The sequence below is a fragment of the Oncorhynchus mykiss genome, chromosome 28, assembly GCF_013265735.2.
Source record: "Oncorhynchus mykiss isolate Arlee chromosome 28, USDA_OmykA_1.1, whole genome shotgun sequence".
Lineage (NCBI taxonomy): Eukaryota > Metazoa > Chordata > Actinopteri > Salmoniformes > Salmonidae > Oncorhynchus > Oncorhynchus mykiss.
Genome location: NC_048592.1, coordinates 12614906 through 12631071, shown reverse-complemented (window position 1 = coordinate 12631071; position 16166 = coordinate 12614906). Strand labels below are relative to the sequence as shown.

Below are 16166 nucleotides of genomic sequence, written 5' to 3'. Positions count from 1 at the left end.
TGAAAATGGTTGTGTTGCAACGATCAACAATACATTTGACAGAGCTTGAATCATTTTTAAAAGAATAATTGGCAAATATTGTACAATCCAGGTGTGCAAAGCCCTTAAGAGAAAGCTCCAGAAAGACTCACAGCTGTAATCGCTGTAAATTACGTATTTCATTTTCAATAAATCTGCAAAAATGTCTAAAAACTTGTTTTCAATTTGTCAATAAGGAGTATATTGTGTAGATGGGTAAGATTTTGTATTTATCTAATCCATTTTAAATTTTGGCTGTAACACAACAAAATGTGGAATAAGTCAAGGGGTATGAATACTTTCAGAAGGCACTGCACAGTATATAAAAGCTTCTTTTTTTTTATCCTCTCTCCCACTCCATTGATATGTTTCGGTTACTTTTGTGGCATTATATATTGTGAAACAGAATATTATCATTGAAGAATATAATCATCAGCACATCATGGAAACAACATAACCTCCCATAGTCATTACACTGTTGAATATCAGGATAGTATCTTTTAAATAGCAAAAATAAAAACTGTACAAAAAGTTGATAATCATGGAGAAAAGCCTTCCATTGGCCTTCCTCCATATAAACCAACACTAGAAGCCAGCACACCTCTGAAACTACAGTACACACTAGCTCAAAGTGATGCACTAGAATGGTGGGTTTGGAGTACCTGAGTTTGATTCCCTTTTACATCAAAGTGGGTTAGGTTTTCTGAATTGACATCCATATTTCAAACCAATCGAAATGTAGTGAGATCTCCCCAACCATGCGGGCAGAGGCAACTGCAGCCAGGCATTTCCTCGTATCACTAGGAGTTCCTAACGTAACAGATGTAAGCTAGTGAGCTGTATGCTAACTTATCCATCCGCTACACTAACATCAGCTAACATGCTCCTGCCAGAATGAGGACCTACATATGCTGTTAGACACCTTCAACCACAGGACCTGTGGACTATCACCGCTGTAGGTTTCAGACAGACACATTAGCCTACTGTCCAGTCACAGACCATTCACGATCCACACGTTTTAGAATAGATTTAGAATGTGAAAAAGCTAAAAATCTGCAAGTTGGTTTTCATCAAATGTAAAGTACCTGCTGCAACTCATTGAAATAAAACAAAACAAACATGAATTCTTGTCCGTATGGCAGGTGGAAATAGTCTCAGAAAGAGCGGCGGTGTTTGCTACAGTACAGAAGGTGATTGTCTGCGTTGGTGGCTCACCTCAAACACTGAGGTACCCTTTTAGCCTTGAGCCTTTGTCCTCCAGTCCTTATCCACCCACTAATATTCTGGCTCGATTCACAGGAGAAAAACTGGCAGTGTCGACAAAAGGCAGCCATCCTCCTACTGTGTAACATCCTGAGAATAATGACTGGTGCTATGTTCCATGACTCATTCCTACAGAGATCGTCCTCACAACGGAGGGGCTATTGACATGACTGTCTTTCACTAGAGGTCACATGAACGTCACATAACGGTCTCTCGCTCCTCCTCCACCACAGGCGAGGGTTTCTCCTCCTCAACAGAATGCGGTGGCGTGTTATTGGATAGCTGCTCCTCCTCGGGAATGTGTAACTCCTGTCCCGAGGAAGGGATAGAGTGCTCGGAGACGGAACCGTTCTTCACATACCCCGGGAGGTTCCGGTGCCCGTTGACAGTGACTGGGGCCCCGAGGCGCGTAGTGAGATGGAGGGCCAGGGGCCCCCGGGCAGTGACGTTGGTTACACTGGTGTGAGACACCATAGGTCCATAACTATACGTGTTACTGCCACTACGGGCTTTACGTTTAAAGTCCAGCGCTAGTGTCCTCCTGCTCCAGGTTTTCTTCATTTCTGCCTGGACCTAAAGGAAGATGGATAGAAATAAGATTGTCACTAAGTACATCTAAACCCGACAGTGGAATTTAATCAGGCACGTGCACAGATATGTGTCTACCTGTGGCCGAGCATTTTCCCCTTTGCTCTCCCACTAGTCAAGTACCCTTTTGGGTGGTGGTCTAACGTTTTTTAAATACAGTTTTAGTCGTCGTTGTTCTGAACCCACTGCCCCCAAGTCGTCGAGACACGGTCAAGCTCGGCACCCCACCACCCCCCATCCGTTGGCCTGTCCTGTACGGAGCTCACGTGCGCCCGGTATCCAAACATGCATGGCTTGTGATGCAGGTCACCGGTTGAGTGTGTGTGTGTAGTAAGCTACCTAGTTTAAATATAAACAGTACTGCATAACATTTGATTAACCCTTGATTTACATCATCGATATCTGTCTGGTTGGTTGGCAGCAGCCCTTCACAATGTATTTCCTTATAGAATCATAGCCGCGGGAAGGGTGCTGGTGTTGCAGCACCCCCGATAAATTGAAATAAATTTGCCAAAGTTATAGAATTACTGCTGTCTGTTCAGAAATTAATTAAATACTTCTCAATAGCCTTCTTCACCATGAGTAGGCCTATAAGTTAGCCACAGAGGAACAAAAAATTGCCTAGCTGTGGATTGTGTGTAGCCCTATAACAAGGCAGTCGGGAACACATGGCAAATGTGTCAGTGAACAGCATGCAGTCAAAACAGGCCTTTAGCAATATTTCAAATACAGTTGTGGGAAAACACAGGTTGGAAAGCAAATGGCCCCTGCTGAAAAGAGAAGAGCAATCTTTCAACTTCCAAATGGGCCTATTGAGTGAACATTGTTTACAAGAGACGTCATTGGGTGAGTCAGTGAAACTGGAAAGCTTTCTTAAGACTAATTTCCTCCTCCTATTGTACCATAATGTGGGTCTCCACACACCTAGGCCTCTCAGTCAGTCACTGTCAAAGTAGCTTGTCATTTTGATCATTTGTGCGGTATTAAACATCATTCTGATAAAGTCTCCACAGTCATGTAAAATGATGTGGAATTGCAGAAAATGCGTTTATAAAAAAGGCAAACTGTTTTCTGACCCTAGGCTACTAAAAATGTTCCCCATATGTGCAACTTCTGTGTGCACCTCTACTCTGGGCTACTTCTCTATGCCACTGCACAAATGTGATGATATGCATGCAATTCTTTATTATAGCCGCAATGTATTTTTTTTTTATGCGTTTCGGTACCTCAGAGCTCCCTAGGTGACCCCCCTCTCTCGCTCACTTTTTGTTCCCCCCAAATTAACAAATGAAGCACTAAACACAGGTAGGCTAGACTCTAGTTAACCACCATAAACTAAAATAACAATGAGCATTAGGCTATAATATGAGGTTATTATTTAAGAGCATTGAAGATATAAATCTTTTTTTTTTAAGCATATTTACATCAATAATCAGCTGATCGCCCTCTATTCCCAATGTCAATCATGCCTTCAAGAGGCACTGTCACTAACTTGCTTACAATGTGTGATGAGTAAATGTGTTGCATAAGTAAATATACCTTTTTCATTTTGAGAACATGCCCCATGAAAGGTCTGTGCACATCCCTGCATACAATAATTGAGCCTGAGGTTTTTTTGTGTGCATACTGTGTGCATGCTGTGACTGCAATTAATTACGAGCATAATATTATACATCAGGATTACATAGTGTCTTAAATACTATACTATAATCTATTAGGATTTCCTTGAAGACATTTTCACAGATAAATCTTAATAAAATTGTTCAACGTTGTCCTTACCTCCCCGTTGCAGAAACAATATATAATTGCCACAAAGAATCCCTGGAAAGAAGATAAACCATTATTACAAGTTTGCGTATGACTCAAAGTACACAGGTTGACCTGAGCATCTATCCAGAGCATTTTAGACAAATGTCATGCAATCTCAATTGACAGTTCAAGTCACTGACACCAGCTGCCTACTCTGAAAACACTGAGCTGCGCAGCTCTCTCTAATTTTACTCATAACAGTTTCATCACAACTCAATACTTAACTATGTGTAGCACACCACTACAGCATATGCAGTGCCCCATAGTGGACTTTGGCCGATTGATATATCTCCTTTTTACAGTACTGCAGCAGCTCATCATTTCAGATCCATTGCTGGCTGCCTGTGATTAAACCCACATGCAGTAAAACATAATTTGGTTGTTTGTTCATTCATCCATGCGGTTCGAGACCAGTCAGTACCTGGAATGAATTGAAGAGCATCTCGTAGTGCATCTGTATCTGCCAGGGGACTCCAGTTACCTCAGTATAAGGCATGGCCATGAACACGATGTAGTGAACGCCAAACAGTGGCATCAGGACCAAAGTAGACTTCAACAGTTTCCTGTGGAGAGAATGCATAATAGCAGTGATTCATTTTGACATTTACTGTGTGTGACAGTTGTCACGGGGAGATAAAATGTTATATCATAATAGATATGTTCACTGTATTATTCATTTTTACCGACATGACTGCCCCACTTGGCACACTACGACATTTCAACGTGGATATTTGGGTAATATTTTGTTGAGACGTTGATCAAATGAGTCAACCTTTATTCGCCCACTCAAAAAGACATCCAGCAGTTTGTTGAATGACCATGTTATCACTATGGTTTTCAACCTTCTAAATGCATAAACAAATTCCAAAGGAAAAACCTATGTAAGATTTTTGGTTTAGTTGTCATCTAAATATTTTATCATTGAGCTTTCAACCGTTTCAAAGCACAACACAGTTCAGATATGTTGTATTTATACAACTTAATAAATCAATGTGTTTCCTCTAATAGCACAACCAAATGACCTGGACTGCAGCTGAGATTACATTAAAAGTACAGGGCTCAGTGATAAATGCTGTTCGAGATTCTGCACAGATTATTATAGCAATTGTGAATATCTCCACAGACCTGCAACCGTTGCGTGCTATCTTGAACATACACACTTTCTATGATTACATAAGAAGACTTATATAGTGACAGTAACCTCAAAATATGGCCATTTTAAAATGTAATAAATAGTGTTCGATTAGTTTCTAAGAATACTTTAAACAGTATTACAAAAGTAGTATTGAACTGTGTTTGGTTGACAACTCAACCAAACATCAACATTTAAAGGAGATGCATCTAAATGATTGGCTAGTTTAATCTGAGCCACTGGCTTAATCGTGTTCTTTATCTTTTATTTGTGGTTCAGTTGGAAATGTGAATTCAACATATAATTGTATTGTTGACACGTTAACAGGCTATTTATATCTCCATGGGGTCAATTTCACGCCATATGTATTGAATTCAAAATAAAATAAATCGTGAACATGACAATAAAGTTGAGAATGTAAACGTATTTTTTAGGATGGGTGACAGGCGTCCTCAAAAATATGTTTACATTCATCTTTATTTTCATGTTCACAATTTATTTTATTTTCAATTCAATACATATGGCGTGAAATTGACCCCATGCATTTCTATCAACAAAAAATCTAAGGTAAAGTATATTACAAAATCAAATTAAACTTGATGTAAAGTCAATTTAAAGTTTGATTTTATATTATTTAGTCCAATTCATTAACTTTGATATTTGGTTGAGATGGAGACGTAAATCTGACATATTTTAAATTTGTAGACAAACTGGAATTAAAGTCAGACTAAGTCAGTGGCACAGATGGAACTATAAAAGCAGAGGACACAGTACATTTCCTTCAAATGTTGATATTTGGTTGCATTGACAACCAAACTAAATTCAATATTTTATTTGTATTTATTTCACCTTTATTTAACCAGGTAGGCTAGTTGAGAACAAGTTCTCATTTACAACTGCGACCTGGCCAAGATAAAGCATAGCAGTGTGAACAGACAACACAGAGTTACACATGGAGTAAACAATAAACAAGTCAATAACACAGTAGAAAAAAAAAGAGTCTATATACATTGTGTGCAAAAGGCATGAGGAGGTAGGCGAATAACTACAATTTAGCAGATTAACACTGGAGTGATAAATGATCCGATGGTCATGTGCAGGTAGAGATACTGGTGTGCAAAAGAGCAGAAAAGTAAATAAATAAAAACAGTATGGGGATGAGGTAGGTAAATTGGGTGGGCTATTTACCGATGGACTATGTACAGCTGCAGCGATCGGTTAGCTGCTCAGATAGCAGATGTTTTAAGTTGGTGAGGGAGATAAGTCTCCAACTTCAGCGATTTTTGCAATTCGTTCTAGTCACAGGCAGCAGAGAACTGGAAGGAAAGGCGGCCAAATGAGGTGTTGGCTTTAGGGATGATCAGTGAGATACACCTGCTGGAGCGCGTGCTACGGGTGGGTGTTGCCATCGTGACCAGTGAACTGAGATAAGGCGGAGCTTTACCTAGCATGCACTTGTAGATGACCTGGAGCCAGTGGGTCTGGCGACGAATATGTAGCGAGGGCCAGCCGACTAGAGCATACAGGTCGCAGTGGTGGGTGGTATAAGGTGCTTCAGTAACAAAACGGATGGCACTGTGATAAACTGCATCCAGTTTGCTGAGTAGAGTATTGGAAGCTATTTTGTAGATGACGTCGCCGAAGTCGAGGATCGGTAGGATGGTCAGTTTTACTAGGGTAAGTTTGGCGGCGTGAGTGAAGGAGGCTTTGTTGCGGAATAGAAAGCCAACTCTATATTTGATTTTAGATGTTTGATATGAGTCTGGAAGGAGAGTTTACAGTCTAGCCAGACACCTAGGTACTTATAGATGTCCACATATTCTAGGTCGGAACCATCCAGGGTGGTGACGCTAGTCGGGCTTGCGGGGGCAGGCAGCGAACGGTTGAAAAGCATGCATTTGGTTTTACTAGCGTTTAAGAGCAGTTGGAGGCCACGGAAGGAGTGTTGTATGGCATTGAAGCTTGTTTGGAGGTTAGATAGCACAGTGTCCAAGGAAGGGCCAGAAGTATACAGAATGGTGTCGTCTGCGTAGAGGTGGATCAGGGAATCGCCCGCAGCAAGAGCAACATCATTGATATATACAGAGAAAAGAGTCGGCCCGAGAACTGAACCCTGTGGCACTCCCATAGAGACTGCCAGAGGACCGGACAACATGCCCTCCGATTTGACACACTGAACTCTGAATATCCAGTTCGTCTTCAAATTAATAATTTATATGTTGGATTCACTTCTCCATCTCAACCAAAGATCAAAGTTAAAGAATAGGACTAAATCGAAGAAAACTTAAAATGCACTTTAAATAAAGTTTGATTTGATTTACTGTAGTCCTATTCTTTATCTTTGACTTTTGGTTGAGATGGAGATGGGAATACAACATATTCATTATAAACTTGTATATTACATTTGAAAATCAACCAAAGCTTGAAACCCTAGGGGCTCCATTTTAACAAACCTAACGCAATGATGAATCTTCGCGCTGGCGGTAGCGCTATAGCTTCAGGGGTGTGTCAGAAATATTTTAGCTAATTTCACAACAGGAATTAGGGGTGCAGTAGCTGGCGGTGGCGCGGAAGAGCTGGGATTTGATGAATAAACAAGTTGTGGCTGTGTCGGGGCTTAACACCACACTAGCCAATCAGAACGTGGTCCATGGCTTAATATGTGGATGCTTGTGTACTTGTGTATTTACGGTCTTTTATGTATTGTGTCGTCATTAACTCCAAATAGAATATTAGTCTGCTATAGCCTAGTTTGTTAAATAGCCTGCCTCATATTTGCTAAATATGTTGAACACGTTTGCAGTCCACATTCTTCTAATTGCATTGCTTCAATATTAGAATACATTGTTAAACATAGACTATAGCATTCACACTGATATAGGGGCTAGGCCTACTGCAAATTGCAGTCTGGACATGCCAAACGTAGTTAATAGGCTAAATTCAATTCAACAAGCTATTGATAATGCCTAAAAATACAGTATATAATTAGAATAAAATCCTAATAATAATGAAACAACAACCTGTCTTAAATAGGCAATGTCTAAATACAGTTACAGGCATCATAATTGCTTATACTGGGCATATACAAAAAACAAGGCAACTTAGAATATGGATGGTTTTACGCACATGCAAACATTTCACAGGAGCAAAGATCCAATATAAAAGAGGACAAAGATTCAATATAAAGAGAAAGTGGGAATGCCCACTCACCAGTATACTGCTCCCAAATGTAATGTTTGCATTTCTCTAGAAATAGACAATTGCATTGCCTTCGAGTTCTTTAACATAAACAAACAATTAGTTTGGTCTTTAACCAAATGAAAACGAAAAACAATTCATCCATTTTTTTAAATAACAATATTTGAGATTTTTTTTTATTATTATTTTTTTTTACCCCTTTTTCTCCCCAATTTCGTGGTATCCAAGTGTTGTAGTAGCTACTATCTTGTCTCATCGCTACAACTCCTGTACAGGCTCGAAGAGATGAAGGTTGAAAGTCATGCGCCCTCCGATACACAACCCAACCAAGCCGCACTGCTTCTTAACACAGCGCGAATCCAACCCGGAAGCCAGCCGCCCCAATGTGTCGGAGGAAACACCGTGCACCTGGCAACCTTGGTTAGCGCGCACTGCGCCCAGCCCGCCACAGGAGTCGCTGGTGCGCGATGAGACAAGGACATCCCTACCGACCAAGCCCTCCCTAACCCGGACGACACCAGGCCAATTGTGCATCGCCCCACGGACCTCCCGGTCGCGGCCGGTTACGACAGAGCCTGGGCACGAACCCAGGGACTCTGATGGCACAGCTGGCGCTTAACCACTGCGCCACCCGGGAGGCCAAATAACAATATTTCTAAATAGGATCGGGTCAGAAGCATGATATAATAAATCGCATCTCTCATTCAATGAGCATAATGCAATGTGTGCACAAGTAGGCCTAAGGGCTCTTCGGCAGGCGGAATTGATGTCCTATCCAAGATAGTTCATTAAATAGTATACAGTGACCCTACAATAGGCCTAGTTATAACAAACATTTAGCCGATCAAGTTTTTATTGGTTTTAACATGCAAATATTAATCTACACACGTTGCATTCGCATTTTGAAAATGCACTGAATGTTCGAGCCATAGACAATTGGACATTGCCCAAACGTTGGAATAAGATTAGCCTCCCCTCGCCGTTAGTGACTTTGCCACGTCAAAGGTAAACAAACAAACAAACAAACAAACTGGAAAATAGTCTAGGATACAAGCGGATTCAGCACCAAGGACAGCGATCAGAATTCCTGCGAGTTGACAGTTGAAAACAGACAAAAGTGCAAGATGCTTTTTTAAAAACAAAATGATAAAGGAAAAACAATAAGCAGTCTATTGCAATAACTTCATCTTCCTGAACAGACTTCCTACAGTCACTGACACCTTTCATTGAATGGGCATTGAACATAGGCCTAATGAGTCCAAACTTTTCACAGAATTTGCATGGACAAAAATGATGTCCAATTAAAATAAAAAAACGGGAATGTCAGTTGACTGTTCTGTTGTTTATGATATTTTAATAAAACATTGGCTATAGGCCACTGATTAAGCTGTGCGCCTCCACTGGTAAAATCGATGCCATAACCAATCACATTACCGCTTAGACCAGTTTTTGGTGAGTCTTAAATATCACTAGTAGCACTGCTTGAAATTGGCACATTTTTAAGGACACACATCTCATATTTCCACCCCTCTCACCTCAGCGCAAGCAAGCTGATATAAGACAGGTAAATTACCAACCCAAAGACATTTAAATTACCATTTAAAATATTACATGCCATTACACTTCATAACATTTTTCACAACACATTAAGTGTGTTCCCTCAGGCAGTGACTATCACATATCTACAATACTAAATCCATGTGTACGTGTGTGTAGAGTGTGTGTCTTATGTGTATATGTGTCTGTGCCTGTGTCTCTTTTCACAGTTCCCGCTGTTCCATAAAGTGTATTTTTATTTGTTTTTTAAATCTGATTCTACCGCTTGCATTAGTTACCTGATGTGGAATAGAGTTCCATGTAGCCATGGCTCCATGTAGTACTGTGCACCTGCCATAGTCTGTTCTTGACTTGGGGATTGTGAAGAGACCTCCGGTGGCATGTCTTGTGAGGTATGCATGGGTATCCGAGCTGTGTGCTCGTAGTTTAAACAGACATCTTGGTCCATTCATCATGTCAACACTTCTTACAAAAACAAGTAGTGATGAAGTAAATTTCTCCTCCAATTTGAGTCATGAGAGATTTACGTGCTGCCCTGTTCTGAGCCAATTTAAATTTTTCTAAGTACCCTTTCATGGCACCTTACCATACGACTGAACAGTAGTCCAGGTTTGACAAAACTAGGGCCTATAGAACCTGCCTTGTTGATAGTGTTGTTAAAAAGGCAGAGCAGCACTTTATTATGGACAGACTTCTCCTCATTTTAGCTACTATTGTATCAACATATTATGATACAGGTTTGACAAGCCATTTAGTAGCTGATGTGTATAGTGTGGAGTCATCCGTATACATAGACACACTGGCTTTACTCAAATCCAGTGGAATGTCATTAGTAAAGATTGAAAAAAGTAAGGGGCCTAGATAGCTGCCCTGGGGAATTCCTGATTCTACCTGCATTATGTTGGATAGGCTTCCATTAAATAACACCCTCTGTGTTCTGTTAGATAGGTAATTCTTTATCCACAATATAGCAGGGGGTGTAAAGCCATAACACATGTTTTTCCATGATTGATAATATCAAAAGCCGCAGTGAAGTCTAACACAGCTCCCCCAATCTTTTTATCATAAATTTCTCACAGCCATCAGTCATTTGTGTAAGTGCCGTGCTGAATGTTGACTGTCCTTCCCTATAAGCATGCTGAAAGTGTCAATTTGTTTACAGTAAAATAGCATTCTATCTGGTCAAACAACATTTTTCCCAAAAGTTTACTAAGGGTTGTTAACAGGCTGATTGGTTGGCTATTTGAGCCAGTAAAGGGAGCTTTACTATTCTTGGGTAGCGGAATAAAATTTTGCTTCCCTCCAGGACTAAGGGCAAATACTTTCTAGTAGGCTTAGATGGAAGATATGGCAAATGGGAGTGGCAATATCGTCCACTGTTATCCTCAGTAATTTTCCATTCATTCTCAGGCCCCAGTGGCTTGTCATTGTTGACAGACAATACTTTTTTCACCTCTTCCACACTCATTTTACAGAATTCAAAATTACAATGCTTGTCTTTCATAATTTGATCAGTTATACTTGGATGTTTAGTGTCAGTGTTTGATGTTGGCATGCCATGTGAATCTTGCCAATGAAAAACAATTAATTAATAATAATCAATATCAGTGTGTTTCGTGATGAATGAGCCATCTGATTCACAGAATGATGAGTTTGCCTTTTTGCCCAAAATGTAATTTAAGGAGCTCCAAAAAATGTTACTATAATTCTTGATATAATTTCTATTTTTTTCATAGTGTAGTTTCTTCTTTTTATTCAGTTTAGTCACATGATTTCTCAGTTTGAAGTATGTTTGCCAATCAGTTGTGCAGCTAGACTTATTTGCCATTCCTTTTGCCTCATCCTTCTCAAACATACAATTTTTCAATTCCTCATCATGCTTATTAGTAACTAGAATAAAACTATTTCATACATGTGTCAAGTGCAGCGTCTGGGTTGCTCCTTTTTACAGACCAACAAGTATTATTTATGTCAACAACATAGGAATCATTACAAAACATTGTGTATAACCTCATACACTATATTAGGCCCAGCCTTTGGAACTAGATATGGCTACTATATTGTGATCCCTACAGCCGATGGATTTGGATACAGCTCTAAAGCAAATTTCTGCAGCATTAGTAAAGATGTGATCAATACACGTTGACAATTTAATTCCTGTGCTGTTTGTAACTACCCTGGAAGGTTGACTGATAAGAAGCTTTTTCTTGAGTGGGCAGCTTGATGAAAGCCAGTCAATATTTAAATCACCCAGATAATATCACATACATTATCAAGCATTTCACACGTTATCCAGATACTGACTGTTAGCACTTGGTGGTCTATAGCAGCTTCCCACAAGAATAGGCTTTAGGTGAGGCATATGAACCTGTAGGCAGTGCTAACAGTGCTAACAGTATAGCACTGGTTCATAGGCACATGATTGCTGTGTACAATAGCTGTAGGATCAGTAGGAATTCAAGGCAGTTAAAGGGATATACAATGCATTCGGGAAATTATTCAGACCCCTTGCCTTTTTCCACATTTTGTTACGTTACAGCCTTTTTCTAAAATGGTTAAACAAAAACATGTATCAATGTACACACAATACCCCATAATGTCAAAGCAAAACCTGTTTTTTAGAATTATTTTCAAATGTATGAAACCCCCCCAGAAATATCACATTTAAGTAAGTATTCAGACCCTTTACTCAGTACTTTGCTGACACTACAAGCTTGGCATGCCTGTATTTCGGGAGTTTCTTCCATTATTCTCTGCAGATCCTCTCAAGCTTTATCAGGTTGGATGGGGAGCGTCGCTGCACAGCTATTTTCAGGTCTCCTCAGAGATGTTTGGTCGGGTTCAAGTCTGTGCTCTGGCTGGGCCACTCCAGGACATTCAGAGACTTGTTATGAAGCAACTCCTGTGTTGTCTTGGCTGTGTCCTGAGGGTTGTTGTCATGTTGGAAAGTGAACCTTCACCCCAGTCTGAGGTCCTGAGCACTCTGGAGCAGGTTTCCATCAAGGATCTCTCTGTACTTTGCTCCATTCATCTTTCCCTCGATCCTGATTAGTCTCTGAAAAACATCCCCACAGCATGATGCTCCCACCACCATGCTTCACCATAAGGATGGTGCCAGGTTTCCTCCAGACGTGACGCTTGGCATTCTGGCCAAAGAGTTCAATCTAGGTTTCATCAGACCAGAGAATCTTGTTTCTCATGGTCTGTGAGTCCTTTAGGTGTCATGTGTTTTACTGAGGAGTGGCTTCCGCCTAGCCACTAACTAAAATGCCTGATTGGGAGAGTGCTGCAGAAATGGTTGTCCTTCTGGAAGTGTAGCCCATCTCCATAGAGGAACTTTGGAGCTCTATCAGAGTGACCATCGGGTTCTTGGTCACCTCACTGATCAAGGCCCTTCAGCCCAGATTGCTCAGTTTGGCCGTTCGGCCAGCTCTAGGTAGTGTCTTGGTGGTTCCAAACTTCTTCCATTTAAGAATGATGGAGGCCACAGTGTTCTTGGGGACCTTCAATGTTGCAGACATTTTTTTATTCCCTTCCCCAGATCTGTGCCTTGACACAATCCTGTCTCGGACATCTACGGACAATTACTTCAACCTCATGGATTGGTTTCTGCTCTGACAACTTTGGGACCTTAAATAGACAGGTATGTGCCTTTCCAAATCATGTTCAATCAATTGAATTTACTACAGGTGGACTCCAATCAAGTTGTAGAAACATCTCAAGGGTGATCAACGGAAACCGGATTCCCCTAGAGCTACATTTGTTTTATATTTTTAATACATTTGCAAAAACTTAAGAGAAACCTGTTTTCAGGTCGTCATGATGGGTATTGTGTGTAGGTTGATGAGGGAAAAAAAATGATTGTATACATTTTGAAAGAAGCCTGTAACGTAACAAAATGGGTCTGAATACTTTCCGAATGCACTGTACATTAGGTTACTTACATTGTGTCTACCAACGCCCCTGGGGTAATGTACATTTGCTGAAGCATTATGAAAACTCAGCAACACAATGGTAGGGGTTAACTGAGCTGGGCTTGGGCAGACATGTCATGATAAAGCAGGAAGGAACAGTCAGAGCATGGCTTCTTACCTGTACTGCTGTCTTGTGTCACATCTGCCAGCATTTGTCTCTCGAAGTTTAGTGGCCAGAACTCGGATTATATTCAGGAACAGCATAAAATTCACCTTTGATAACAGACACAATGACACAATGTAGCACACCAAAGCCCAATATTTCAACTACTAACTCTCTCAGAAAGCCGATAGTGGTAATAGTGGTCAGTAATTGTGATAGTTAAACCTGTCAATTGAAAATGTTAAATGCCATTATGCCAATTAACATTTTCAATTGACATGTTTACTTACCACTATTGCTGTTAGAATGGGCACTTGTACAATCCACTTCAGATTGCCTGCACTTAGGTCCCAGCACCTGTAAGTGATAAACAGGGAATTTATGGAAAACAAATATAGATACGCATGATTGTGTAATTAATCGCTTTCAGGAACTAATCTATTTCGGTATATCCTAGTGTAACAACAACACATGGGGAAGTTGGCAACCCTTACAGACTGGTCCTAGGCTCCAAAGTCTTGGCTGGAATTCAATCCAACCTGCCATAGCAATGTTTTACGCATGGTCCTTGTGTACTCTGTGATTTTATATAACCATGTGGAAGCAGTTACTACCGTGTAAATACTGCAATGGGGTTTCGATTAAATTGAAGACGTACACTCTGCCTTTAAACATTCTATGAACCTAAGGGGATTCTTGAACACGTTCTAAGTTTCTGTCTCACATTCCCATGAACGATTCTGGCAAATGCACAGTACTGTGCGTTCAGAGCCAACATCAATGATGACAAATTGAGATTACAGCACAATACTTACTCTGTGTCTGCCAGGGTGGCTCTCACACTTGCCCACACTGTCACAAACATAGCTGGGACCCCTGCAAATCAACAACAAACATCAAGATGGGATCTCAAAACAACAACTTCTTGGTGACAGGGGGGCAGTATTGAGTAGCTTGGATGAATAAGGTGCCCAGAGTAAACTGCCTGCTACTCCCAGATGCTAATATATGCATATTATTAGTAGTATTGGATAGAAAACACTGACGTTTCTAAAACGGTTTGAATGATGTCTGTGAGTATAACAGAACTCATATGGCAGGCGAAAATCAGACAAATCCAACCAGGAAGTGGGAAATCTGAGGTTTGTAGTTTCATTTAAGTGACTGCCTATCCAATATGCTGTGTCTATGGGGCCAGAATGCACTTCCCAAGGCTTCCAGCAGATGTTAACAGTCTTTAGAAAGTTGTTTGAGGCTTCTATTGCGGAAGGGTGTCGAATAAGAGCTGTTTCAACAAGTGGACTAGGCTGAGGCCAATCAGTTGTTTACAGCACAGTCACGCGGGCGCGCCGTTCCTTCTTTTTCCTCTGTAATGAATATGCTATTGTCCGGTTGGAATATTATTGAAGATTTATTATAAAAATACCCTAAGGGTTGATTGAAAACATCGTTTGACATGTTTCTACAAACTGTAATGGAACTCTTGACTTTTCGTCTGGATTTTGCGCTCGCGCATTGTGCCTTTGGAATAGTGAACTAAACGGAGGTATTTGGACATAAATATGGATGTAATCGAAGAAAACAAACATTTATTGTGGAAGTGGGAGTCCTGGGAGTGCATTCCAACGAAGATCAAAGGTAAGTGAAGATTTATAATGCTATTTATGACTTTTGTTGACTCAACAACTTGGCGGGTAACTGTATGGCTTGCTTTTGTGGCTGAACGCTGTTCTCAGATTATTGAATATTGTGCTTTTGCCGTGAAGCTTTTTTGAAATCTGACACAGCGGTTGCATTAAGAACAAGTTTATCTTTAATTCTATGTAAAACATGTATCCTTCATCAAAGTTTAAGATGAGTATTTCTGTTATTTGATGTGGCTCTGCAATTTCTCTGGATGTTTTGGAGGCATTTCTGAACATGGCGCCAATGTAAACTGAGGTTTTTGGATATAAATATGAACTTGATCGAACAAAACATACATGTATTGTGTAACATTGAGTCCTGGGAGTGTCATCTGATGAAGATCGTCAAAGGTTAGTGATTAATTTTATCTATATTTCTGCTTTTTGTGACACTTCTCTTTGGTTAGAAAATGGCTGAATGCTTTCTGTGACTAGTTGCTGACCAAACATAATGACATGTTCTGCTTTCGCCGAAAAGCCTTTTTGAAATCGGACACTGTGGTTGGATTAACGAGAAGTGTATCTTTAAAATGGTGTAAAATACTTGTATGGTTCAGGAATTTTTATTATGAGATTTCTGTTGTTTTGAATTTGGTGCCCTGCACTTTCACTGGCTGTTGGCGAGGTGGGACTCTAGCGTCCCGAACGATCCCAGAGAGGTTAACAGCTGAGACCCCTGCAAAACAGATTATAGTGATCTATAAAATCACACAAATAATGATTAAACACAAAATACAGCAATTTCCTTCCAATTATTATAGTGGGTTCAAGTCAAAATTTGCCTTGTAATATACTGTTAATATAGCGAGGCAATTGGGCGACACAGCATCCACATTGTA

General features: G+C 40.4%; 1 protein-coding gene across 1 annotated transcript in view; it reads right to left on the bottom strand.

Annotated features, from left to right (window-relative positions):
* Positions 1–234: 234 nt before the first annotated feature.
* pth1r (parathyroid hormone 1 receptor) overlaps positions 235–16166 on the bottom strand; it is an 86299-nt gene continuing 70367 nt past the window's right edge. The window contains exons 8-13 of the mRNA XM_021589162.2: positions 14458–14518; positions 13933–13999; positions 13658–13752; positions 4100–4241; positions 3649–3690; positions 235–1854 (exon numbers count right to left, since the gene is read on the bottom strand). Of these exons, the coding sequence (XP_021444837.2) occupies positions 1480–1854; positions 3649–3690; positions 4100–4241; positions 13658–13752; positions 13933–13999; positions 14458–14518 (782 nt within the window). The 3' untranslated portion in view covers positions 235–1479. The remainder of the gene's footprint in view (positions 1855–3648; positions 3691–4099; positions 4242–13657; positions 13753–13932; positions 14000–14457; positions 14519–16166) is intronic.